This window comes from Manacus candei, unplaced genomic scaffold, assembly GCF_025592945.1.
Source record: "Manacus candei isolate 608988 ecotype Guabito, Panama unplaced genomic scaffold, ASM2559294v1 h1tg000071l, whole genome shotgun sequence".
NCBI classification, from domain to species: domain Eukaryota; kingdom Metazoa; phylum Chordata; class Aves; order Passeriformes; family Pipridae; genus Manacus; species Manacus candei.
Genome location: NW_026138119.1, coordinates 1,759,693 through 1,785,281, shown reverse-complemented (window position 1 = coordinate 1,785,281; position 25,589 = coordinate 1,759,693). Strand labels below are relative to the sequence as shown.

The 25,589-nt window shown below is 49.4% G+C and overlaps 2 protein-coding genes across 3 annotated transcripts; one reads left to right on the top strand and one right to left on the bottom strand.

Moving 5' to 3' along the window:
* Positions 1 to 792: 792 nt before the first annotated feature.
* On the bottom strand, positions 793 to 11,872 carry RBM18 (RNA binding motif protein 18). 2 transcript variants are annotated; one of them, XM_051807597.1, is made up of 5 exons: positions 11,756 to 11,872; positions 5,855 to 5,981; positions 4,632 to 4,718; positions 2,776 to 2,861; positions 793 to 1,408 (listed from the first exon to the last, which is right to left on the bottom strand). In XM_051807597.1, exons 1-5 carry the CDS (start codon positions 11,866 to 11,868, stop codon positions 1,249 to 1,251), a joined length of 573 nt encoding a protein of 190 aa, XP_051663557.1. In that variant the 5' UTR covers positions 11,869 to 11,872; the 3' UTR covers positions 793 to 1,248. The 2 variants fall into 2 exon arrangements, with proteins under 2 accessions (XP_051663557.1, XP_051663559.1); XM_051807599.1 differs by lacking the exon at positions 11,756 to 11,872 and adding an exon at positions 9,445 to 9,652.
* Positions 11,873 to 11,889: 17 nt separating this feature from the next.
* MRRF (mitochondrial ribosome recycling factor) lies at positions 11,890 to 24,883 on the top strand. The gene is made up of 7 exons (XM_051807595.1): positions 11,890 to 12,038; positions 12,801 to 12,999; positions 13,228 to 13,383; positions 14,621 to 14,739; positions 17,490 to 17,581; positions 23,185 to 23,344; positions 24,579 to 24,883. The coding sequence occupies exons 1-7, from the start codon at positions 11,982 to 11,984 to the stop codon at positions 24,654 to 24,656; spliced, it is 861 nt and encodes a 286-aa protein (XP_051663555.1). The 5' UTR covers positions 11,890 to 11,981; the 3' UTR covers positions 24,657 to 24,883.
* The last annotated feature ends 706 nt before the right edge of the window (positions 24,884 to 25,589 follow it).

The window sequence follows — 25,589 nt, the reverse complement described above, 5'->3', positions numbered from 1 at the left end:
GCAGCTCCTCCCTGAGCAGCTCCTGCGTGCACAAACCGGGGCTCCTTAAAAACTGTCTCCCCCTTCTTGTTTGAGACCACCATTAACCAGACTGGGGAAGCAACTCCAGAGTGACCGACAAGTTCTGATGGGAGCAGGGAGAGCACACTCTGGAAAATGAGATCAGTGTCACCTGGACCCCAGCACGTGTTCTCTGACATACCCCTGGCACATGCACTCACAGCACTGTGTGCACAAAGGAAAATGTTTTTTTTTCTTCAGACTTCTATTTTGCAGATATTTAGGGAGAAAATGGGCTGCAGATCAGATCCAGAGCCATCCCTCAGACCTGTGGATTCAGCCCCCGGGGCAGGTAATCCCAGCTCACAGCAGAACCAGTTCACCACAAACACACCAAGAGGCAGCTGACCACCTTTACCAGCCAGTGGAAACCAAAGCTGGGCTGGATGGGGGGCAAACACTGAGGTCACAGGCTTGGCAGGTGTCTCAGAGGCTGCAGTTACTCTCATGTTGTCACATCTGGCTCAGGAGGAGCTACCACTGATGGGGATCACTGAACACAAACTCCGAAGCTCAGGGCACAGCACACCAGTGGCGTGTAAATACACCAATTCCTACACAGAGGCACACACCTACAGCCTAAATGACACTGAAAATACCTGTGCTGTGTCATTAGCCTAAGGGTATCACATCCTAAAGTAACATTGTGAAGTCTGCAAATCAAAATGCGAAATCAACTGGCTCTGGTGCATATAAAATATTGCATGCACAGTCACTAGAAGTGTTGCAAAATCTATTTAAAATGAGTTTTATTGAGATGAAAAAGTTTTCCATGGTAACTACAGCACGTTAATCAAAACCAAGTGCTTCCCCTCCATTAAAACATGAACCGGAATACTTTTTGTTCAAAAATACTTAAAAAGTAATCAGTTAAATGGAGTATTTTTGGATGTGCTTTGCTCCGTACGCTGGTTACTGTTTCTAATCTGGCTAATGAATGCACGCTAACAAGAGGTTGTCTGCGTGTTCATCAGAGGCTTTGAGGGGAACCTACTTCTCTGAACAGCCTTCAGCTGGGAGCTGCTCTGGCAGGGGCTGTGGCCCCTCGGGTGGGCCAGGCTGTGGCTGGCCAGCCGTGCCCTGCTCAGGTGGCAGTGTCCTTCCCACCCTACAAAGTACAAAAGCACTGGAGCACTCCACGTATACAAAGCAGTGTTTCTTGCTACCATCACTCCCTCCCCTAAAGCATCATCTTCTGGATTTCCAGGCAGCTCTGGAGTAAGGAGTAGTCCTTTTCTTATCGGGTGGTTTGAAGTAAGAATAAACGGGTGCTGCGGGATATTCTGCGTCGGGGTTTTCTGCCATCATTTTCAGCTTGGCTTCAATGGCCTTTATTTTTGCACTGACACTGGAAAGAGAAAAAGCAGAAGAGAGATTGAGCTTGATTTTAGCATGAAATCAGACTACAGCAATCTAGAGATTTTGCTGACACACGAATACTCATCACACGAGGAGGGGCCAGGCAGCCCCACTGCTGCATCCCCAGCGAGGCAGGAACGCACTGCTCAGAGCCCACACTGCTGCACTTCAACCCTCAGCACGGATTTGCTCCTCCAAGATACATCACAGCACCACAAAGTAACGGCCCCTGCACCTACTCAGCACTTTCTCGAGGACACTGAGGCAAGAACACGACAAGGCTTCCTACTCCATGTGAAATGATGTCACTTCAGGAGGTCTGAGCATGTGCAGCAGAGCACAGCCCCGAGCAGGCTGCTGGGAACAGCACAGAAATGAAAGCCAGACTTCCTCCCAGCTACAGCCTGCTCGGGATGGGAAAACCCCAGACTCTAATTAGGTCAGGAAGAAACATTATTTCAGCATTAGCAGGGTTTATCCCAAAGGGAGAAGCTATCCTAGGTTACACCCCAAATTCCTAGGACTTTTGTTATTCAGTATCCTCTGTTGGATATGGACCGAGCAATGTTCCCTTCCCCGCTGTGGCTTCTTGCACCATCCATCCTCACTAGAACAACCCCTTTGTGCCACTGATGCAGCTAGCAATCTGCATGACTCAAACCCCTCTGCTCCTTGCTTCCTAGCCTGTTACTTCTTAATTCCAAACTCATTTTATCTGAAGGCTAATGCATTAATCTGGTCCTGGTTCCTTATAGGGTTCCACTGACACAACACAGAGGAAAACCACACACCCTCTCAGCCATACTGAGAATTAGCAAAGCAGCACTATGTGCTTTAGGCAAATGCAAAGGTTGGAATTTATCACATCCCACAGACAAAGACTTACAGCCCTAACACCAGCAAAAAGAAATAAAATAAAATAAGTTTTATGTTAAATACTACTTGTGACTTTGTTTTAATCTTCTGCCACTACAGTAGAAATTTCTGCTCATAAGCATTTTGCTGAAACAAATCAGTCCAGCACAAACCCCCTCACTGAAATCCACATGAAGTCCAAAGCATATTCTGGCCAAAGGAGCTGGAATGCTACACATTCCCAATTCCTCTCCTCATCTCTTTTCCTTCCCACTGCCCAAGTAGCTTTGCATGTTGGAAAATAAACTTCCAGTCTAAAATGTCCCACATTAAATGAGTTACCTCACAGCAGCTGCCCTTCCAAAAAACAGCTCTTCTGCCACATTAGAATTTTAGCACAAACAATGCCAACAGCTCTAAATCTTAATCTTAGTGAAATGGAAAAAGTTGTTCCCTGCCAGCCCCACAGCTGGGTCACCTCTCACCCACCCCACCTCCTACCTTAGGTTAGACTGGGGCGGCTCCGTGCTGGACGACGGCTCCAGACTGATTGGAAGGATCTTCTCGTTTTTGTTGTGATCATATCTCTGCAAGGAAGAGAGCAGGGATTGAGCCAGCTGGAATCAGGAACAAAGAAACATTTCCCCACAGGTACACTTTAAAGCTGGATTAACATCACCTCGGGGTTTGTGAAGCTTTGGCTAGGAAGGATTTGAGTGGCCAAGCACAGAAACAAAGCCCAACCACAATATTTGGGTTGTACCAGCAGGGAATGTAGACTCTGATACCAGTTATGTGTGTTGTACTATGGATCCTTAAACCTTATCCTGTCACTTCTTGTTCCCCTCTACATAAGGCAGGAAGCAAAGATGGTAAATCTTAAGGTAACTACTGTTCTGCTTGCTCTGCTCTTCGTGTGCAGAGCCAGAAGGTGACCCAAGCACACGAGTGCACGGAATCAGGAGGGGCTGGGAGGAAAGAAGGGGGAAAAAATAAAAAAAGACCAGTTAGGAACCACCTCCTTTCTGTGGAAAGCAGCTTGTGAGTCTGTCATCTCTGTGGGCAACGGGCCTCCTGAACTATTTGCAGTGTTCTGCTTCCTTATTTCGCTTGGCACTGAGTCAGGTTTGGTTTTCAGCAGAGCTGCTCAAACCGACAGTGTCTGGTGAGCCTTGGCCACTCATCTCAAAACTCCCTGTCTTGTGCTGATCTTGTCTAAAACAAACACTTGTTACAATAAGCCCAAGTTTTGTGCTGTTAAATCTTTCCACGGAGGGATCAGAAAATGCCATGTGCACCAAAGTGATTATTTAGGCATGTTCCTCCCCAGACTCAGGCCAGCCAGGCCCGAGCTGCCCAGCTCAGCTCCAGCTGAGCAGACACTCACTCCTCAAACTCCTTTTATGGCCTGATCATTCCCCAGGCATCCAGAAGCACGTGGCACTCCAGGAGCTACAGAAAATGGAGACAGAATTTGCACCAGCTTGGATGTGCTGACAAGAGCCCTTGAAGTCAATAATTAAAACAACATGGTTTCCTCCCATGAAGATACCTGGTTTGGTTTTTTAGCATCCAAACCAGATGCACTAATACATTTGATAGGAGAGAGTAGAAAGCTGCTTGTAGGATAATCAACATATGCTAAAAGGAAACTACCCAAAGAACAGAGCAACAAACAGCTCCCCTCTGCCTCCCCCAAAATTGGTTTATCTGAAAAGAAATTTATTAAAAATGAACTGCTTTATCAAATATGAGATAGTAAATAACTGTAGGAGAAACGAGAATTAAAAAAAATTAAAACAAGGGTGTTCCAGAAGGTACTAAGTTAAAAACTTGATTGTTTATGTGACAGAGTGAGCAATAAAAGGATATTTAGCTTAGATGTGAAATGTTACTTTAAAGTCAAAACTAATTAAAGCTCCTGCCACGTAAGTGCTTTCAGAAATGAAACAAAGTAACACAGTTACCGGTAATTGGGAATTTCCACACCTCTGCTATCCCAAAAGGGAGCAAAACCACAATGGGAAGGATTCAAACTTCCAGCCAATTACTCACGAAGTTTGGGAAGAGTGAAACATGGACATTTATAGAAGTAATGTGTTCACACTGCTCTGATCAGAAATCCCCTCACAAAGAACACCAGGCTAAAGGGCCTGTCCTCACCCACAGCTAATCCAGCACAGTCTGGGTACAGAAGAGAAGCTGTACATTGTCAACATCAACTCCACAAGTTATTTCCTAGAACAGAGTGAAACTGCCTTGCCAGTCCGATACACCTCTGATAAGAATTGTTCCTTAACACTCAGTTTCTCAGTTTTGCAAAGCAGAGGCAGTTCTTGCCTGCAGGAGCCGCTCACCTTGACCTGTGCGTGTGCCCACCGCACCACCAGCTTCTTGGAAAGGGCCAGCTTCCCATTGAGACACTGGATCGCCTTCTCTGCTTCCTGCACAGGAAGACAGTTCCATAAACAAACCAAGCCTCTAGTCAAAACCGACTCACGTGCACAGAGACTTTTTTCTTCGTTAACCAGCCCACTGTAAGTGCCTCTCACTGAGGGCAAAGAGAGTCTACCCCGTTGTGTCCCAGCCCAGGGATACCTTTGGAAGACTCCAACATCTGAGTAAAGAGACTTAGCAGCATTACTGCTTTATCCTTCCACTCGTTTGGGGGGAGGAAATGGGGGAAATACAGCATTCAGAGGGAGGTTTATGCTACAGGAGAAAATACTGTGGCTCTCTACAGTGATTACATGTATCTCATTAACACCTATCTATGCTCATTCCTGATCCTGCTCATGGGCACTGGGGACATGATCCACTCAGTCCTGTTCTCAGCAGCTTTGGGACACTCCCATAAAACCTGACTCACAGCAGCTGAAGATTTATGTTGCAATGCTGCTCCACCTTGTTATGAATAATTTTCTAGAGCTAATCCAGAGTGTCAGGGGTCTTCTGACATCCTTGTCAGCAACTGAGGTCATACAGCCAACAAGCAACCTCCAAACAGGCTCTTCTTCCTAACTTTTGGACAATTCCAGCAGAATTATGACAAAACCACTACAACTCTGATGTTGCTGGGGAGCATGACTTGAAATTTTGATTTGTAATAAGAGTTAAAAGCCCAAATGGAGAGCTAAGGACAGCTCACTCCAGGATGCTGCAGATGTGTCACGTTGTATAAGCTGGGGTTTGTGCTTTCGTGAAGCCAAAATTAAAACCAGGAGGACTCCAGAGCAGTTCTGGATTTCAGGTGGTCTGGCAGGCTGGTTCAAGGTGTGGATCATGTCCACAGTGCAACTCCATGAGCTCACTGCAAAAGTGGGCCAAAGAACTGCCCCTTTCTGAGAAGCATTAGAAAGCAGGACTCAGGGAAAGACCAGAGAGGAGAAAGGAAATCAGTATTTGTTACTTCCAAGAGCAGTCACAAAGTGGCTGTGACAGAGTGGAGTTGTCAGAGTCCATGGGTTTGGGCAGACAAGGTATTGAATTTATCCCTTCCTGCTGTAGCTCTAAATTAATATTTAAAAAAAATAAAAGGAGGGGAAAGAAACCATCAGAACTTTAGATAAAAGCAACTTACCTGTTTGGTTTCAAAGTTCACAAAACAGTAACCCCTTGGCTGTCCTTCCAGAGCACCAGACTTGTGAAAGAGAAAGTCAAATTGCTTTACTTTGCCAAACTTCTGAAGGAGTTTCAGAAGGTGGTATCTGAAAGGGAGAGAAGACATTCATGACACCTTTTATCACACTGAAAGTGAGGAGATAAAGAGGAATCCCCCAACACACACGGTTCACACTCAGTCACAGAAGCTGTTCAGCTGTGTCATACAAGTATTCCCAAATCCCTGCAGAGGGGGGTGCCCTGCACAGCACCCCTCCAGCATCCAGAGCTCTGAGTGGTGTTATCAGTGACTCTCCAAAACCCCAAGGCACAAAGCTGCCTCCCAGCAGAGCCAGCTGAAGGGCACACAGAACATCTATTAACAGCTGGCTTTTGGGCAATTATGCAATGGCTCCTGAGGGTCTGGGAGGGTTTTGCCTTCTGCCTCTCTAAATCACACCTACTTTGAAGCATAACCACCACGCCTCCCCCCCCAGCCCTGATGTAACCACCTGATGCTCCATCCCCTGAATTCCTGTCACAGCACAAGCATTCCAAGCCCACAGTCCACAGCACCTGAGTCCCTCAGGATCCTGCTATTCCTGCTGCCCTCCCACTCCCTGTACAAGCAGTGCCAGTCCCATCCCTTCCCTGTGCCAAGGAGTACCAGTGCACTGACAAGGACATGGCCAGGGCACACAGACAGGCAGCCACGCTCGCCTGGCAGAGCTGGGGAAGCAGGAAGACAGAAGAATAAACAGAACAAACCAGGAATTGCCAGTACATCTCAAAAAACAAAAAAAGGGCACCAGACAGCCCTCACTATCATCCAGGCTAAATCTGCCAGTGCTTCTGGCTCAGACAGCTTTTCAGTGACAGGCTCATGGAAGTCAGACACTTTTTTAGCCAATTATCTTCCTGCCATCCAGTGGGGATTGTGTGCTGTTTCCAATAAAACTGGGGAAAGCCAGGGTAAATCTGTCTGCTTAGTATCTAGTGCATGGAGCAATTTAAAACAAGGAGCACATTTGTTGTTTTGGCCACATCTGATCCTGAAAGTTCTTTGCAGCTTTTTTGGTTCCTTGGGACTGAAGTGTTTAACAACACTGGCTGACCCGGGAGGAAAGTTGCTACTTCACTGTCTGACCCCATCCCTGGCATTTAAGAGTTATTTAATTGTTTATTAAGGGTGTCTTAGTCAGGACTCATCTCCCAAGAGCTGTACAGAGTTTGTTAGACAGCCAAGTAGTCTAAGCCCAATTTTCAGTGTTTAAGGAAACACTCAGTGCTCTGAAAGCCTACCAGGATAACACCAAGTGCCCGTGGAGCACCAGGCACTGGATGAAACCTCCCATGTCCAGACATGAATGCTCAGTAGTGGCCCAAGCCAGCCAAGTGCACCAGGCAACTCCAGGGACAGTCCAGATGGGAAGGGCAGACAGCATTTTTCCTAATAAAGCCTGATAGGATGTCTGAAAAGGGTTTTAGCCCTTTGTTAAGCTTCAGGAGCCAGGCAAGAAAGTTCCAGGAACGTGAGTCATCCCACAGGATGGGTCTCGGTGGACATTCAGGATGTGCACTTTTAAAGAGGTGAAGGTGCAGCGTGTGCACAGACGAGCAGCACGGGAGGGCTGGGCTGTCTCCCAGGGGAGCACACACACTGGAACTGCTTATGGGAGGCTTCCTACATCCTTCGGAATACACATGAAGTGCATGGTCTTCCCAGAAGCCTAGGAACCCTCAGTCTGTGCTCAGAAGGCAAGGGGGACAGAAAAGAGCAGGGAAAAAAAAAGGAGATGGTTACACAGCAGCCGAGTTTCACTGCTCCACCTCAGGCTTCCAACACGCGGTTACAGATGGACACGTGAAAAAACCAACTTTAGGGATGTGATGTATAAAAAAACCCCCCACATGTTGAACTTCCAGAGCCTCCAAAATATGGAAACACACCTCAGGTTTGCTTCTGTAAAAATACTGCTGAAAAAAGCCCTTGGAATTTCAGCGGGATGGAAATAAGGTCCCTATCGCCAGAATGCTGTTCCCCTTCTGGCCATTACAGAGGCAGGGGAAGGGCAAGGAGGATTCTCCCTGTGTTCTGTTTAGCACCAACAAAACCCTGCAGCTGTCCTGCCAAAAGGAACTCTTCGTGGTTTGTTCTCTTCTGAGAATCTCTGCATTCAAATAACACTTTCTTAGCAGCGAGGTGGTAGTTGCTCCTTGAAAACAAACTTCATTAAGAGTCTAGAAGCAACTTATGTCATCTATTTTATTTAGAGTAAAGAGGATGCAAATGCAATTTGCAATTGCAATTCTACAACTGCAGGTCACCTACTCTCCACGGAACAGCTCAGAGGTCTTGTACAACTAAATGTTTCAGGCTGTGACTATGATTTGCATTGCTAAAATATTGAGGGCATTAACAGTAACTTGAGGAGCAGTTCTCCAGGACTTCAGTACTGAAGGAAGACCAGCCACGGAAAACCTGAAGCCTTAATAAAAAAAGAAGTGAGACCATGCAAAAAGCTTTGCTATGGCAACCCCGTGGGCTGTGCAGAGCCGGGGGGTGCTGGCACAGCCGTGGCCCCCCGCAGATCCCGCGGCCACCCTCCATCCCCACTTCCTGTCATCTGATATGGATGCGACACAAACCAGCAGCTCCCCCATTTCCCTTTCCTCCTCTCTTCCTCCTGGCACCCCCAGCGCTATTCAGACGCAGGCAAGGCTTCCTCCGAACAATGCTGTCCCGAGGAGCCCGCGCGGGGACCGGGCCACATGCGAAAGCCATTATTGCGAGGAATTCTGCCCCACTGGGACCCGGCGGGGGGCTGCAACAACAACTTGTGCACACATTGTTTTCTAGGTGAGACTCATCAAGATGGGATCCTCGACAAGCAGCACAGCGGCCCGAGGAAGTCGAACACCCGCTTATTTCACCCCCCGTGGCAAATGAATGGTCATTCAAAGGCTACGGGAAACCAGATAATAGGTGTGTGTGACCAGAGAGCTGGAAACGAAATCCCTGCCTGTCCCAAACGCTGTGAAGTCTCAGAGGGCTTTGCAAACAGGAATGGGCAGAGGAGGCACTTCTGCCCCACTTGCCACACAGAGACGTAACTAAACTACGTGTTTTTGCCCCATGGGATGGGAGCATTAAGGGGTAATGGGATCAAAGAGCTGAGCCACAGCACATCCCCTGCCCTGCTGTGCAGCTGGGGGACAAACACTGCACCAGGCAGTGCCCCCAGCGATGGTGAGGGGGATCTATGGTTTCCTTCCTCAGGACACCCAACCAGAACCAACCACCTGCTGCTCTCCTGGTGCACTGCCCTGGCAGATCCCACAGCAGGGATCACTCTGCCCTGGCAGATCCCACAGCAGGGATCACTCTGCCCTGGCAGATCCCACAGCAGGGATCACTCTGCCCTGGCAGACCCCACAGCAGGGATCACTCTGCCCTGGCAGACCCCACAGCAGGGATCACTCTGCCCTGGTAGACCCCACAGGGATTATTATTCAGCACCAGAAGTCCCATGTCACAAACAGCTGTGAGGTCCCCTGCTGCCAGCTCACCTCCTTCCAGCTGCTAAGAACACTCCCAGGAGACTCCTAATACCATCTCCTTCCACAGGCAGGCAGTCCTTTAAGGATGCTGGATAAAAGAAGTCACCCACAAACATCACCAGCAAGGAGCAATGCCCACCAGGAGACCCACCCTAACCCAGTGCACAGGGTATGTCAGCACTCCCAGTTGAGTCACAGTCATCCAATAACCCCCCAAACAACCCCCAAAACCCATCAGGTCCCAGGCTGTAATTTGTGGGCAGTCCTACATCTATAAATTCTTGTTCCTGCAGCTTGTGCTCCAACGTGTACCTTACCTTTTAACTCCCCAGCACTTGACTGCAGCTACAGTTTGCTCTTTAAATGGAAGCCTTGGATTGGTTCAAGACTTTCTGAACTCATTTCTGCTTGAGAGTGTCAAAACCACTTATTAAACTCTGCCAACAACTCAACCAACCTTACTCAGTCCTAAACAAACCCAGCACAGAAATAAAAAAGGCTACTCTCTTAAAAAACAGATAAAAGCAGCAAACGAGGAAACAGCCATTTATTTTTCAGGGGTGTGATTCAGTCACGTGAGCAGTAACCTCAACAAGGGTAACTGAGATGAGCAGCTATGAGCAGAGATGCAAACCCTCAGCATAAAGGGCAAGATGACTTACAGAAACTTACTGACCTCACATAGGACCACACAGTTTCTCTCTACACTGACAACGTGTTAAAAGGAACCTCCTCCTCTTTTATTCACAAGGAAATGGAGATATAATACATTTTTCAGGACAGAAGAGCCGTTTTTAAAGCAAAACCAAAAGCAGGGTTATAAAGCCTGAAATAAGCAACAAGCACTGTCACTCATCACCAGGCAAACTTGAAACATTTAGGAGCCTGGAAGCACTCAAGGTTCGAGGACCCTGGGGAATCAAACCACCAAACTCACTTCAGCCAGGTGATGAAAACAGTGAATTTTGCCATATAAAACTATCACTTGTCTGGCTGAAATTCAGAGGAACAACCTGGATCACCCTGGGAAGTGAAGGGCCCAATGCACTTACACCCACTGCTCCTACCCTCACACCAAACCAGCTCCTGAATCCTTGAGGACCCAGCAAACAACACCCTCAGGAATTCCTGTATCTAATTTTACATGGTCAGTGAATGTGGACAAACCAGAGTAATGGAGCTGGGAGTGGGATAAAAATGGTAATTAATGCAGAAACCTCCCAGAGCTGAATGGCTGAACAGCACAATGCATTAATGATCCCATTTAGGGGCTATTAGGGAACTGCTCTGCTCAGATGAACCACACTCAGAATAAAACCCCAGCACCTGCACATACACAAAAAGGACCAGGAAGGAAAAGTATTCCATGACAGACACACACAATAGTTAATCAAAAATGCTTGTTTCTCAGGAGTGTGTAAACCCCAAATTGTTTTGGTTTGTGTCTTTTTTTTCTTTTTAATACAACCTACTGATTTCTCAGCACACCATCCAAATATTGGACAGCACATTACATTCCCTTAACAATTTAGCTGTTCAAATGTTGTGTTTGCTCAGGAGATAATTATCTGTAGGCTGGGGAAAACAAACTGCAGAGACACGTGTTTGGTTTGTGCAGTTACCCAGCACAGCAGCCACACCACTCCCACCTCGTCACTCAGAAACTCTCCTCTGCTCAGCCCACATCCAACAAAACAAAACCAGGCCCCTGTGTGATCCAGGGGATATGAGATCTCCTCTGCCCACCCTCATTTCCCAACAAACCCCAACCACTCCGGGTTATGATTCCCAGGGCTGTGTCCTGTTTTACCGTTGTTTGGCCACTGTCACCCTGAAAGTCTCTAAGGTGATATTCCACCACTTCCCCAGTTTAGAGAACAAGGATATTTTCATCCCCTGGGCTCCCAGCCCGAGCAGTGCCTCGGGGGGTGCTGTTTGCAGGGGTTAAGGACCCGCCTCTGAGCCCCTCTGGAGACACTTCAGACACATCCCCCCCACACGGGCTGCTCCTCAGTGCCGGGGGGACTCGGGGACCGCTCCAGTGGGCGGCTGTCACCCCTTACAGGGGGCACAGGCAGGAGTTGGGGGTGCTGTACCAGCCTGTGCTGCCTCCCGGGGCACCCAAACCGGGGGGGACGAGCCCCACGCCCCGCAGAGCCGCTGACACCGGGGGCACGGCACTGCTGGGGCTGAGCCCCGGGGGCTGCAGGGCTGGGCAGGACAGGGCAGGGCCAGGCAGCGCACACGTGGCCCGGGGCGCTGCGCTGCTGGCGGGGGGACACAGTCCAGTCCCTGGGGGCACCGGGGGGCGGTGACTCACTCGGTGATCTTGGGGTCGAGGTTGCCGATCCAGAGGCGGTGCCCGTCCTGCAGCGCGCCCTCGGACAGGATGGAGGCGTTCTCGAGGGGCAGCGCCTGGCGGCCCGGCTCCATGGCCGAGGGGTCTGTCCGGGGTCCGTCCGGGGTCGGTCCGAGCGCCAGACCCGTCCCGCTCTCGCCGCCGCCGCGGGGCCGCGCAGGCCTCACCCCGCCCTTGGCGCCGATCTATGACGTCACGTGCGCACGCAGATGACGTCGGCCGGGACGCGCAGGGCCGCGCGACGGTGAGCGAGGCGGCGGCGCCCGCCCTCCTTCTCCCCTCCGCCGCCCCCGGTTGCCCATCGGCCCCCGGTTGATCCCCGCTCCCCCATCGATCCTCGGTTCCCAGCCCAGCCTTCCGCAGGGCCCCGGGGGGCGGCCGGGCCGGGTCGGGTCGGGCCGGCGCGTCCCAAGGAGCGGGACAGACGTGGGCGGGGCCAGGCGCGGGGCGGGGCGCGTCCCCAGGGGCGGGGTCATGTGGAGGGGCGGGGTCCCGAGGGGGCGTGTCTTGCGCGCACGTGCAGGGAGCGGGAGCGGGGTCGGCATTCCCGGGACCCCCGCGCCGGGATCGGGGGGAGCAGGAGCGCACCGAGGGCCGGTCCCTCCGGTGGCCGCCACCGCCCCCGCGGGCACCGAGCCCCGTCGGTGTTGGCGCGGCTGCAGGAACGCCCCGCAGCCCCGGGCAGCCGGAATAAATAAACCCCGTGAGTGCGGGGGAGCCGCGGGGTGTCAGACCTCGTGTGGCAGAAGTTTCAGCCCACCCCCGGTACTGTACGAGCTGCTCCACCTCGGCAGCCGCAGGGTTTGTGCCAGAGGCCCGTGCCCGTCTGCACAGATGTGCAGAGCCCACACCGATACCTGGCAGCCACCGAGCCCTTTCCACTGCAGATGCCCGGACCCAGTGCCCACGTCGCTGAGCTGTCACCTTGTGCCCATGAGTACCACTAAGCCCTAAATCAGGTTGTTTTTAGCAGGCCCAGTAGCCCCCCTGCCTTTCTCTCTTCCAGGTGGGTCAGAGAGGAGCTGGGATGATGGCTCTGGCACTGAGGTGGCTCCGTCCTCTCCCATCCCTGCTGCACCGTTCGTCCTTCCTGCTGACCAGGGGGCTGCCAGGGGCTCCTGTGGGCTGCCCTGCCCTGCTCCTGGAGGGCTGCAGGCAGTGTGGCCATCAGGTGCTGCTGAGCAGACAGCTTGCTACCAAAAAGGGTAAAACCAGCAGCTTTTTCCTGGTTTTGCAACCCCTCTCTCTATATATATAATATATATGTATATATTTTGGCACATGTGCTCAAGTACTGGGCTTTTTAATCATTAAAAAGTACAGTTACTTTGGATTATCTTAGACTCAGTTCTGAATTGAGTCTACTTTCTAATGCAGCAACTAACTGTTGTCACAAATAGAAATTAATTTTTTTCTTTTTGTGCAATCTGCAGCTAAAGGTAAAGGGCAGAGCCAAGCCAAAGTGAATATCAGTGCTGCCCTAGTTGAGGATATTATCAATTTGGAGGAAACCAATGAGGACATGCAGGCAGTCATAGAAGCTCTGAAAGAAGATTTCAGCAGGAACATCAGTGTTAGAACCTCACCAGGTTGGTAACTTCTTTGTGTGATGCTCTGTGGCCCGTAAATAAGGTTACAAATCCCAGTAATGGAGAACTCTGATTTTTTCAAAGTTGATTTTCTTTTTCTGGAGTTATTCACGGGGCACCCAGTTGCTGCAGCCTTGACATCCCTGCTAAAGGCTTTCTTCACCCTGAGCTTGACCAGGAAGAATCCATTTTGGCTAATAGCTTCCTGGAAATAGCTTTTGTAAGTGGGAGATGTCAAAAGTCTCTAACTGAACTGTTTGCAGATGTGATGGAGAAGCAGGTTGTCAGCTAATGGTGCAGTAGGGCAGGAAAAATCCAATTGCCATCAAATTAGCCTTTTGGAAATTGCCATCAGGCTGGTGTCTGGCATATACAAACTTTTTTTTGCTGTGCGTCTTTGTGGGCAGTGACCTGTACAAGCCTCGTTCACTTAGTGGATTTTGTGCTTTAGGAAGAAATGTGAATATATTTGACTAAGCCACAGTTACTATAACACTCTGAACCCACGCATTTGTGAGTGTATCAAGTTTCAGGGATAAAATTTAACATTAAACAATGACCAAATTTGAATCATTCACCACCCCAGCTCTGGCAGGGGCACTTCTGTCTTTAATGGAGTTGGAAAGCGTAGCTTGGTCTCTTAACTATTTATTTTAACCATAGGTATTTTTTTTAATTCCACTGATAAAGTACCTCCTGTCCCATGTGCCTTTTGGCCTGTTAACATTTTGCAGCAGAAACTAGAGAGCAGATTAAGAGTAGCTCAGGGAGAAACTGAATACCTTAAATTAGGCAGTGTACAACACCCCTCTGGGGACCTGGGGAAAAAAAAAAGAGGGGTTTAAGAGAGCACTGCTAAGTTAAAGACAATATTTTTCTTGATTTTTACAGCCACGTTTTTATATTCTTTAAATACTAAGGATTAAAAAATAATTATTTCCTTTTCATTCTTAACAGTCCTGCTTAGTTTTCCTATTCTGGTAGCAAAAACAAACACGAGTTTTGTTTTCATGTTTTTGTGCTTTAGAGTAGCTTTGAAATATTTAGCTTGTGAATACACAGGGGATGCCTGAACACAAACAGCACCTGAAGTCTGAATAAACACGTTTTTTTTTCCTTTGTAACATCTATATTTTGCAAAGCAGGAGGGAAGTGGGACACTGCAGACGCATTTTTCTTCAGCATTGCTGCAAACTGCTGTATCATACTGAAAGTGCCTGTGTTTGGTTCTTTTGAGGGGCCCTGGATCACATAACTGTGGTGACCAAAGATGGGAAGTTTCCACTGAACCAGCTGGGGCAGATCTCACAGAAATCACCACAGCTCATTATAGTGAACATGACCAGTTTTCCAGAGGTAAGGAAGGACACGTGACTGAAGGCAGTGGGAAGGGATAATTACCAGGGGAACAAACAGGTTGATGCTGAGCAAAGGAACACTTAGACAAAATCAGTCAAACGTGGCAGGGCTGGGAGCTCTGGCTGGGCTGTGTCACTTTGTGCTGACACAGAACAGAAGGGGTATTTTGCTGCTGACAGTGATTCCCCAGCCCTGCCTGGCTCACAGAGCAGCTCACCTGCAGCTGCGAGGGGTCACAGGAGAGTTCCATGCTGGGATTGCTCTCAGGGCTGTATCCAGTGAGTGCCACACTGCAAGGGGTTTGCTCTGGGGGCTACTTTCCTGTCAGGTGGATCTGCAGAGCAACACTAAGTCACAGACAAGATTCCCTGTGCCCTGCCAGCCCTCCCCCTTTGCCATGTGTTTATGGCACCCAGCAGTCCTGAGCCCACACACACACTCACCTGAGTGACAGACGTGTCTCTGACATTGTGCCTGCCCTGTTGTGTTAGTTCAGTTCCTTGTGAAGACGTGGCCAGGCACAGAACCAGCCGTGTAGCTGGAATTTGTGCTGGACACACCATCACCATCATCTGGAACTTGCTTACTTACCACCAGGGCTGGGGACACCTCTTACAGCTCGTGGGAGAAGCTGCTGATGGAGCTTGTGAGCTTCTGAGGAGCCTCCCTGGTGGGACAGAGCTGTGCTCAGTGTCACAGAGCTCGAGCTGGGCACTGCTGAGGTTGGTGAGCTCCTCCTTAGGGGCAGCGTCTGCTGGTCAGGACACAAGTGAGGTGCTTTAAGTTATCTTCTGTGAGAGACAAGTTCCCTTAATTTTCTGCAGGAGCCTTAGACTTGCCCCTAAATGAGGCAGCAGTGCAAATCCCACCTGGGGATCAAGCCCTTGGGGTGCCCTGCAGCTCCCACAGGCAGAGCCAGGCAATGGGACCAGGAGCCAGCGCAGGGTCAGCGATTCATCTCACCCCACGTCTGGAGGTTTGCCAGGGCTTATCTCTATTTATTTTGCAAAGGCTTTCCCCTATTAATTAAGTCAGCAAAGTCTCAGAGGAGGTCAGTGTAAGGCACTTGATGCCTAAGTGTTTCTTAAAGTGTACAAAGGCTCTGGAGAACAGAGGCCCCTCATCAGCGAGTGCGCCGAGGTCCCGCAGAGAGGGCCGGGGAAGGCACTCCATGACTTACCCCGTGTCAAACAGGACCTCAGGCTGAGAAATGGGCATGTGAGAAATTAAATATCCTCCGTATAGCAGTGCCTGCAATTGCTTTCTAAGCCAAAGGACCACTTGTCACTTGAACTAGAACTGTTTCTCTCAGTACAGTTGCTTTATACCATAACTGTTCTGTGATAGACTGAACTCTTTAAAACCATTACAGACACGATTACTTGATGTCATCATTTACAGCATGTCATCAGTACTTCATGACACTGAGAAGAAAATAAAAGTGCCTGAAGAGTGAGAAATAAAACAATCATAGAAAAGGGCTTGCAGGGCCAAAGTCTGTTTGCCCAGGATTTATAAAACCGAACAAGATGCTGGTTTTTTAGGTATTTTTTTTTCATAGGCTGCAAGAGCAATATTACAATATTTTCCCCTCCTTCCATCTCCTCCAATATCTGTGTTAAACAACACAGTTTTTACTGAGTGTTTCTTTCCACCATCCCTTTTTATTCCTAATGTGCTGAGATAATTTTGGTTGCGTTTTCTCTGCCCTTGTAGTTTCAGAGGACAGCAGTTGTCTCTTACAGAACACCAGCAGAGCATTCATTAGGTTTCAGTGATGTCACGTGTCAGGGACCTGAACAAATCTGCAGAGCTTTAGTTTGTGCCTCAGATGACAAAAGCTGAGCTTCACAAATACGGTTTGAATGACATAAACACTGCAGCAGCCTGGAGCTGAAGTTAATGATGGCAAAGAGGATCAGAAATAGCATCGTGCCTGGTAGGAAACACCACACAAGTGCCACAGGAACACAAACTCCTTGGGCTTGGCAATGTCAAGAACAAAACGACCTGGCAGAGCCTCACAGGAGCTCCGGGCCAAACTCTACTTTAACTCTGCCTGGCACTCTCTAGAGGCACAACCCGTGCCCTGGGATGGAGGTGAAGCCTTTTAATCACCTTGCAGTCACCAGGAAAACCTGCCACCCCACCTTTTAAGCAGAGCAGAGCATCATCCAGTGGCAGGGGAGTTTTGAGAAGTTAATCCTCAGTAATGAGCTGTAAAATAAACACGGAGCTGGGCACGGGTGCTGTTTCTCAGCCATCTGCTGCCACCCCGATGTCCTGTGGTCAGGTTGTAGTGCTGAAGTGGTTAAGTTTGTTAACGTTTCAGAATTGGCACTGGGTGATTTCTAGTGGGAAACATTCAGCTGGAATTTTTAAATGCTCAGAATCTTTCATCTCCTTCGCCACAGTCAGGCTCTGCCTTGGGAATTTATTGCGGTTTCACTCTGCGTTGCCTCAAACCATTCGAATAGTTTCAAAGAAACAAAACAGTTTTCTTTTGTTGTTGCCTGCCTGCCTTCCCCTCTCCCCCCCTGGTGCCCCCCTACCCCGATACGAGCGGCCCTAGTTTCCCATTCGGTTTGATCAAAGCTCTCTGCACCAATGTAACTTCCTGATCTTACTGGTAACAGAAGTAAATGTTTCCATGTTCCATGGAGATGGATTGCCAACTATTGACAGAGTTCTGGCATATGGGAATGATTATTTCCTAATTCCCTTTTACCTTTTGATCTGCTTTACAGAGCACAGCTGCAGCTATGAAGGCTATAAGGGAGAGTGGCATGAACCTGAACCCCGAGGTGGACGGGACGATGATTCGGGTGCCAGTTCCTAAGTGAGTATCACTGCCCGAGCTCATCACCACACAAGACACCACAGTAGGTTGCAGTGAGTGCCCTTCAGAGGGTAAACGTGCACGACTGCTGAATATCCTGATGCAGCTGCTTTCCAAATAGCTGTAAGTTCAGGTCTGGAGAAAAATCTGAGCCTCTGAAAGTGTCTGGTGGAACCTCTTCCAAGTGCCTGAGCTCTAAGTCATCACGTCTTGGCATCTGGTGGTTGGTTTTGTTCTTCATCCTCCCCATGCAGAGAAATCTTGGTCCTTGCAGGCTGCAGCACTTTGCAGGAGAGCCAGAGGCTTTTGAACCTGTATTGCTTTAACTCAGGAGCTGATTCTTTAGTGCCCTGCTCTAAATTCCCAGAATTACACCAGCAAAGAGCAGCAGTAAGGCAGGAGTGAATTTAGTGAACCAGTAGTATTAGGGATGAGTAGCACCTTGGTGCAGAGAGCACTAAAAGGAAGTGGTGAAAGGGAGAGGCAGGAAATTTATAGCTTTGACTGAAAAATCTGCTCCCTCTTCTCATCTAATACACATTGTGTAACTGATGGCTGCATGGAAGTTTTGGTGTGGGGCTGATGGAAAAGCAGGCTGCCCCTGGCCAAGGCATGAGCATGGCTTCCCTCACCCATCACAGGTGTCTCCCAGCCCTTGGACAAGGCAGGAAGTGCCACTGCATCCATGCTTCAGTTTGTGGTCAGGAGAAGCCATCCTGATGATCCCTTAGTGTGCTTTGGACTGCAGCATGCTGGGCTCTGCCTGGGAATGGGGGTCCTTTCAGGTGAAATTAGGGCTCCCAGCAGCTCCACTCGCTGGCACAGACAGTGCCTGTCACATGGGCACCAGGGTTGGGTGGCACAAGCAAAGCTCACAGGTTCCTGTGGGTGCTCAGACCTTATGGAACATCCAAATACTCTGGGCAGGTGTGGCTGTAGATGAACTCACACCTCGGGGTAAAGACAAACAGCTCTCACGCAGGGAGTGCACAAACCACTTACACAAGCAGGTGACTTCTTGGTGAAGATGAACCAGGTATTTCTTATGCTTTAGATCTCCTTAAAAAAAATTCTATGGAATTTTACCCAGCATTTTCATCAGAGAAGTCTAATTGCAGCTTTCCGTTGCAGTCGGTGAGAGGCAATGACATTATCATTCTATTTGCTGATTTTCTTTCCCCGTGCTCCCTGCCCTTCCCCCATTCCTCAGGAGAGGAGGCAGAGGAGGAGGAGGGCACCATTATCTTCATAATTGCTGAGGCTCCCGGGTTGCTGCACAGTGGTTTGATTGTTAATGGGCACTTGGGTCATCCTTGAATACGAATTGCAGGGGAGGAAACTCCAAAACTGCAGATCCGGAGCTTTAACAAAATACTGTGTTTTTAAACAAATGTGTATGGTCTGTCACCATCTTCTGTGGAGCTGCAGAGCGAAAACAAGTCTTCTCTTCCCAGGGAAGCTCTGCCTGGTGTACTCCAGTGTTCCTCTGGTGTGTCAGGGTTGCAGCTCCTGGTCACTTCCTGACTGCCTGGGAGCCTGGGAAGTCCTGAGTTAAGGTTTTTTGGGAGCTGTGCCCTGTGAGTCTGCCCTCACTGGCATCTCTAGTCCCTTTTGCTCTCCAGTTACATGACTGGGTCTTTGGGAGTTTCATCCACTTACTGAAAAGACAAGCAGACAGTTCCAGCCTTTTAAAACCCCCTATTGCAAAGAGGGGGCCAGAAACAATCAAATTCTGCAAGAGGCCTCTCTTTAATACTATATCCCTGAATTGCTTTTTAAAAATTTCTAGGTTTTTCATTATTTCCAACAGTTTATGAGAGGATATATGACAGACAGATGCAATAAAATTGCCAAAATTACATCTGATATGGAAACTGAGCAAACACATCAAAAATTAAGAGATATTAATATTATTTCTGCAGAAATTGGTTCTTCCATGAAAAGAAGTCGCACTAAAAATAAAACCAAACCCAAATTGTCCTTACCTGTCATTAAAACCACTTCTCACTCTGACCTGTCAGCTGGACACACGTGTGTCGTGTTTTGCCTTGTGCAGGTCCAGCTGTGCTCCAGAGTGTTTCAGCTGAGCATTTAAAAGTGGAGTTTGCTTCTCAGTATTTATTCTGTTAGTTTAGGTTTTGCACTGCCGTTTCAGCAGAAAAAATACACTCGTGTGGTTGGTGTTTACTTCTGCTGCCTACCAGGATCCCTCTGCTCCCCGAGGCATTCGCCTGTTTCTGTGGCTAACGCTGCATAGGCAATATTTATTTGTATAAAAAGTAGCCTCCAGGGGTTTAAAAATAAAAATAAAAAAAGGAACCAGCCATGGGAACGTTTGTATTGGTTGATCTCTTGGCCGAATTTGACCTGACCTTGTGTCTTTTATGGTATTGCCTCATTTTTAGATTCATCTTTTTTGGACCCATTGTGTTACACTGGATATTGTTTGTAAATCAGTAATATTTTTACACATGTTTTACTGAAAGCCAGATGACTCATTTGAAAGTTTAATGACTCATTGTGAGCTTTTTTTTCCCTTTACCCTTTAAGAAATATGCAAAGATACCTATTATGGGGAGAAAGGACACAAAAAATCTCCCTTGAAAACACCAAGGCTGCTCCGAGCTGCACTCGCTCATCGTCAGGAGTCTGTCACTTGCTTTTTATTGAGCAATAAATGCTGCACCCTGTGTTTATCTGCAATTATGAATGCAGAGTGTTTAGTTAAGCCTGCTTTGCTTTAACTGATCCCTCTCCTTCACAGGAAATTCCTTGTGTTTGAGATACAGAAATTGCTCTTACCCGGATAAACGTCTTGCGTTGAGACGAGCCCTGTCGAGCTCGCTGTGGGTCTGCTCTGCCGAGGGCTGCAGGGCTTGAACCACTGGAGCTGGGGGAGGCAGAAAAAAAGATGTTACTCGTGGGATGGTGTGTGTTGTGACCCCCCCTGACATGTCATTCACCAGGCTTTGTCCTGGTCCCTGGGGGAACAGCAGGAATTGAGCCCGCTGCTCTGTGAGCTGCAGGAAGGGCATCAGAGGTGACAGATGGGGACCTTGTCCTCATTTCCCACTCTGGCACCCCTTCCCCAAGTTCACTTCACACTTTTTTTTTAGCTTTTAGTGGGGGTAGGGATTACTAGTGGGGATTGGCTTATAGACAGAAAAGAAAACATACCTAAGAGCAGCTTAAAAGTCCCACATCTAGGGGCAGGATTAAACAACTGTCCTTAGAAACCATGGGCCAGGCTCGTGTTGATGGATTCCTTAACCAGAAACAGCATCTGCTTGGAAAAGCGTCCACTTCTGGCACTGTTGGTAGCATTGCTGAGAATTTACACACAGTCTGGCTGGAACATAAAACCCACTGAGAAACTCCCCGGCACTGCACGGTGATAAAAAGAAATTGGTGTTAATAAAGACAGACAAGGAGGCATGAAAGCTGTGACCCCGTGCCAAGAAGCAGAGGAAATCTGGCAGCGCTGCATAAACAAAAACATTTCCTTCAAGGCTCGGCAGCCCCGGGCAGGCGAGTGATACCCTCAGCTCAGCTCAGCTCAGCTCAGCTCGCGAAAGCCGCGCTCGGCTCCCAGCGCTGAGCGGCTCCCCCGCCACCCAGCAGGAGATGGGAGAGATTTCCAGCTCCCCCCTCCAAGCTGAGCAGCCAGGATTGACTCCCCCCCGCCCCCCGAAAGCTGCCTGAGAATCTGACCTCACGGGGACCTCTGCCTGTGAGCCGGCTTTGCTGGTTCCAATGTGCTGCGGGAGCTCTGGCCGGGGAGGTCGAACACGAGAAGCCCTGGAGGCACCGATGTTGGGATGCAGGGAAACCACGAGGATCACAAGGATCCCTGCTCACTCCTCAGCCTGTGCTGACCGGGAGCCTCCTGCCACATGTGATGAGTTAGGTTGGATCTCAGCAAAAGGTTCTTCCCCCCAAGGGTGGTTGGGCACTGACCAGGCTCCCCTGGGCAGTGGGCACAGCACCAAGGCTGCCAGAGCTCCAGGAGTGTTTAGACAATGCTCTCAGGGACAGGGGGGGATTGTTGGGTTGCCCTGGGCAGGGTCAGGGGTTGAACCGATGGTCCTTGTGGGTCCCTTCCAACTCAGGATATTCTTTGATTCTGTGTGACATCCCCTGGCCATCTCCCAGGGAGGGGACAGGCACCAGGGTGCCCTGGATGCCAGGGCTGGGATGCTGCTCTCTGGGTCTGTCAGCTTTCCTAGCCATCCCAAATTCCTGTCATTTCTAACTGGTTCTGGGAAGCCTGTTCCCTCTGGCACCATGAAATAGAGATGGCTGGCAAGAGGCCAGTGCCTCTGCAGGCATCTGCTGGGAGAGACCTGCCTGCAGGGAAGGGACCTGCCTGCAGGCAAGGGACCTGCTGGCCCAAGGGTCCCACTATGCCCCCACAGCCTGCCCGTAACACACACCCACTGTGGGGCAGAGCCCAGGCACCCCCACCCCACATTTCCTGAGCTCTCTGCAGGAAAAGTCTTAGCCCCAGTGTTTTGGTGACCCAGGCTGCTACAGCCAATTTCTAAATACTCCTGTGAAATGTTTATTTTGCAATATCTCCCTTGAGCTAGCAAGTCTCAGCGAGAGCACTGGGGTTTTTCTCTCTCCAGGCAGCCTGGAAACTCCAATAGCCGTGAAAATTATTAAAATATTATTGTTAAGCACTAGCAGTTGACAGTGATCAGCTGTAGGTGCTGGGGCATTACCAGAGCTGAGGGGACACCCCAGCCATTCCTGAGACTTCTTGATGGTCAGACTCTCTCACCACCTGCGGTTTTCAGTTTGGAATGGAAAATTCAGGATTTTCTTGTGGCACCACAGCAATAACTGGCCCCATGTCAGGGGGAAAGTGGAGCTGAAGGTGGGCCAAGTTACCTGTGGCTGACCATGTCCAGCAGCATCCTCTTGTCCAACCAGGTGTTCACATCATCTCGGTGGGAAATCCTGGTCATGGTGAGCTGGAATAAAGTTGAGTGAAAGATAAACTCTGTAGCTTCCCAGTCCTTAATTCAGGCTTTTCAGTTGCAGGAAGACAAATCTGAGTTTCAGGAACTAAGGTTTTCTCCCAGCTTTGCAGGATTGTGCTTTTCAGGATGACACTTTTCAGTTCCATCTTTCAAGTCTGGAGCTGGATTTTTCCTCTTTCCCATAGATGCTTTGGCAGCAGGAAATAAGGAAAGTCTGAACATTTCAGCATGACTTTCAGTCACTGCAGCAACAACTATAAACCAAGTAAGATTCAGTCCAAGTTCCCCAGCTTAGGGCCAGGCTGGAAATTTTTCATTCTAGGCTCAAGACTTGCTGCCCTGGGGATGCTGTGCAGAGGTGGCTGTTTTTTCCAGGTGGACCAAAGCAGAATAAAAACGTGCCCTGAGCTGTTCAGTCCCTCTGCCCTGTGACACACAGGGCCTCCAAACAGAGCAAGGTCTGTCTAACACCAGCAGCTTTTGGGTGTCCCTGGCCAGGGCCTCACCATTCAGAGAGGATCACTCATTTACCCAAAGTCCATCACAGAAAATAAATCTGGCTTTACCACACATGACACTGTTTTTCTTTTGGTGTTTTTCCTCTCCCTGTGTTTCTAGGGTCACCAGGGAGCACAGGGAGAACCTGGCCAAGCTGGCCAAGCAGGCCACCAACAAGTCCAAAGAGGCCCTGAGAAAGGTGCGAAGCAAAAGCATCAGCCAGGTAAAGAAGTCCAAGAGCAAAGTGTCAGAAGATACCATCTATCTGCTAGAAAAGCAGGTAATTTTCTTCCCTTCTGCCATATCTTGGTGTCTCAGAGCTCAATGGTGTGTTTGTTCCAGCCCTTGCTGACAAATCTCCACCACTGAGAACCCAGCGGGGGAATGGGCTGTTTTTGGAGTTGGTCAATGGCTGTTGTATTTGCTTTTGCTTTGTGAGATTGGGGACTTCAATCTCAAAGCCAAATTTATGATATGAACCATGGTAAGCTGACACAGGGGAAAAAAACATTCCCCAAAAGCTTTTGCACTACGAGGGATTGTTGCACAAACCAGCTGAATTTGGGGAGCAAAACAATCCACGTCCATGCCTGTACCACCACTCACCCGGTGCCACTGCACACAGTGGGTGTTAATGAGGATTGTTTCAGTTGTTATTAATGAAAAAGCTAGCAAGATTATCTCTGTCCAGAGTTTTTGGCTCCAATTCAGGAAAATACTTAAGCACATGCCTAATTCCCTAAGAGCAGATGTCACTAAAGTCAATTACTTGGGCATAAACTCAGGCACAAGCCTAAGTGTTCTGCTGAATTGATGCCTCTGAAGGCAGGCCATTACTTCTTAGCTGTTTGTTTATTAACAGCTAAAGTTAGATACATTGCAAATGCTCTGGGACAGTTCTCTGTGTGCTCACAAAAATAAACATCGATATCCAGAGTGTTTGTGCAAGCAGGAAAAATGGCCATGCCATTGTAACCAAATCCTGTTGGGAAGCAGCTCTCCCAGAGCAGACAGATGGTTTTCTGCATTGGTAGAGGTAACATCTCCAGTGGAATTTTTTCTTGTACCCAAATTTTTCCTCATGAGGAAAGGTCATCATTAGACCTTGGGAGCAAGCAGAACTTAAACCTGTGAAACCAACGCATACCCCCATTGTGCTCCAGCCTTTACCTGCTCTTACTCAAGGGCCTGCAGATTTTGATCCCTTTTACATTCTTGCCATGTCCATCCCATGTTACCAGGAGAGCTGATCTCTGGGCACGGCTTGGACAACCACCATTTTATTTCTTTTTACGAGAAACAAACAGATGGTTACTGGGTGTGTGTATTCCTGGCATGTACTAAGGCTCCTGCTGTTACCTGTGTGTTCTGATAGTGCTGCAGGAGGGAACAGCCCTCTCTTCTCTGGTGCCAGCACCAGCAGGTCTCTGCCCTGCCCTGAAGTCACTCCTTTCCCTCTAAACTCTGGCATCCCCTCAGACTTGTATTGTCTGACTTGTATTGTCTTGCCACAGATCCAGCAAATGGCAGATGAGGTTGTCGCTGAGATGGACAAGCTGCTGGCAGCAAAGACCAAGGAGCTGCTTGGATAAACACCATCCCAATGGACACACTGCCCCTTGGGCAGGAAGGGACTGCCACGTGCCCCAGCACTCATCCCTGCCTGGAGGCAGCAGCCTCAGGGATGAGCAGCTCTGTGCCTTGGCTGCTCCCATTGCCCACCTGGGCAGTGCTGGAGGGAGGGGGGAACTCTGCTCGCTGTTCATCCAGGTGGGAACAGAATTGGGTGAAATGAGAAATAAAACATCTGGAAGGAGGACTGGAGGCTGCTGGAAGGGCTCTCAGGGAAGCTGAGGAGGAAGGACTGCCCTGCTCACCTCACACCCCATTTTGTGCTCCTGCACCACCAGCCCAGCAGGAGCCAGGAACACGTGCAGGGGGAACCTGCTGCAAACCTCAGCACTTATTTTTTCTTGAAATAAAGTCAAAATGAGATGTGGAGGAGCAGCCTTGCAACAGCCAGGCCCTGGTTGGTGTGTTCTCTTGGGTTCCCGTGTCCCAAAGGAAGCGTTTACTCCACTGGGAAGGGGTGAGGGAGCTCAGCACTGGCTGTGCAGGGTAGGCAGGGGCTCTGTGGTACCCAAGGCAGAGAATTGAAACTAGTGCTGTCAGCACAGCTGCTTTAGCCAGGACTGAGAAGACCAAAAGCCAACACAGGAGCTTCCCAAAGCCAGTATCTGCCCCCTCTGAGCAGTTACAGAGGACCTGTGCGAGCCACTAGCACCACATCTGTGGGGTTGGAGGAGGTAGAAGCAGGACAAGGTCCTGAGCACATCACACAGCTCAGCTCCTCGCTGCCAGCAGGTATTTCCTGATGGCAGCAAACAGCCTTGGTGATGGCAGGAGCAGGAAGGTGGTGGCAGCCCCCCAGCCCTGCTCCCAAGGCATTCGGGTTCAAAGAGCGCCGAGTGCTCTGCACTCCTTAAATAAACAACTCCCAAAAAGTGAGTTTGTGTGCCGCAGGG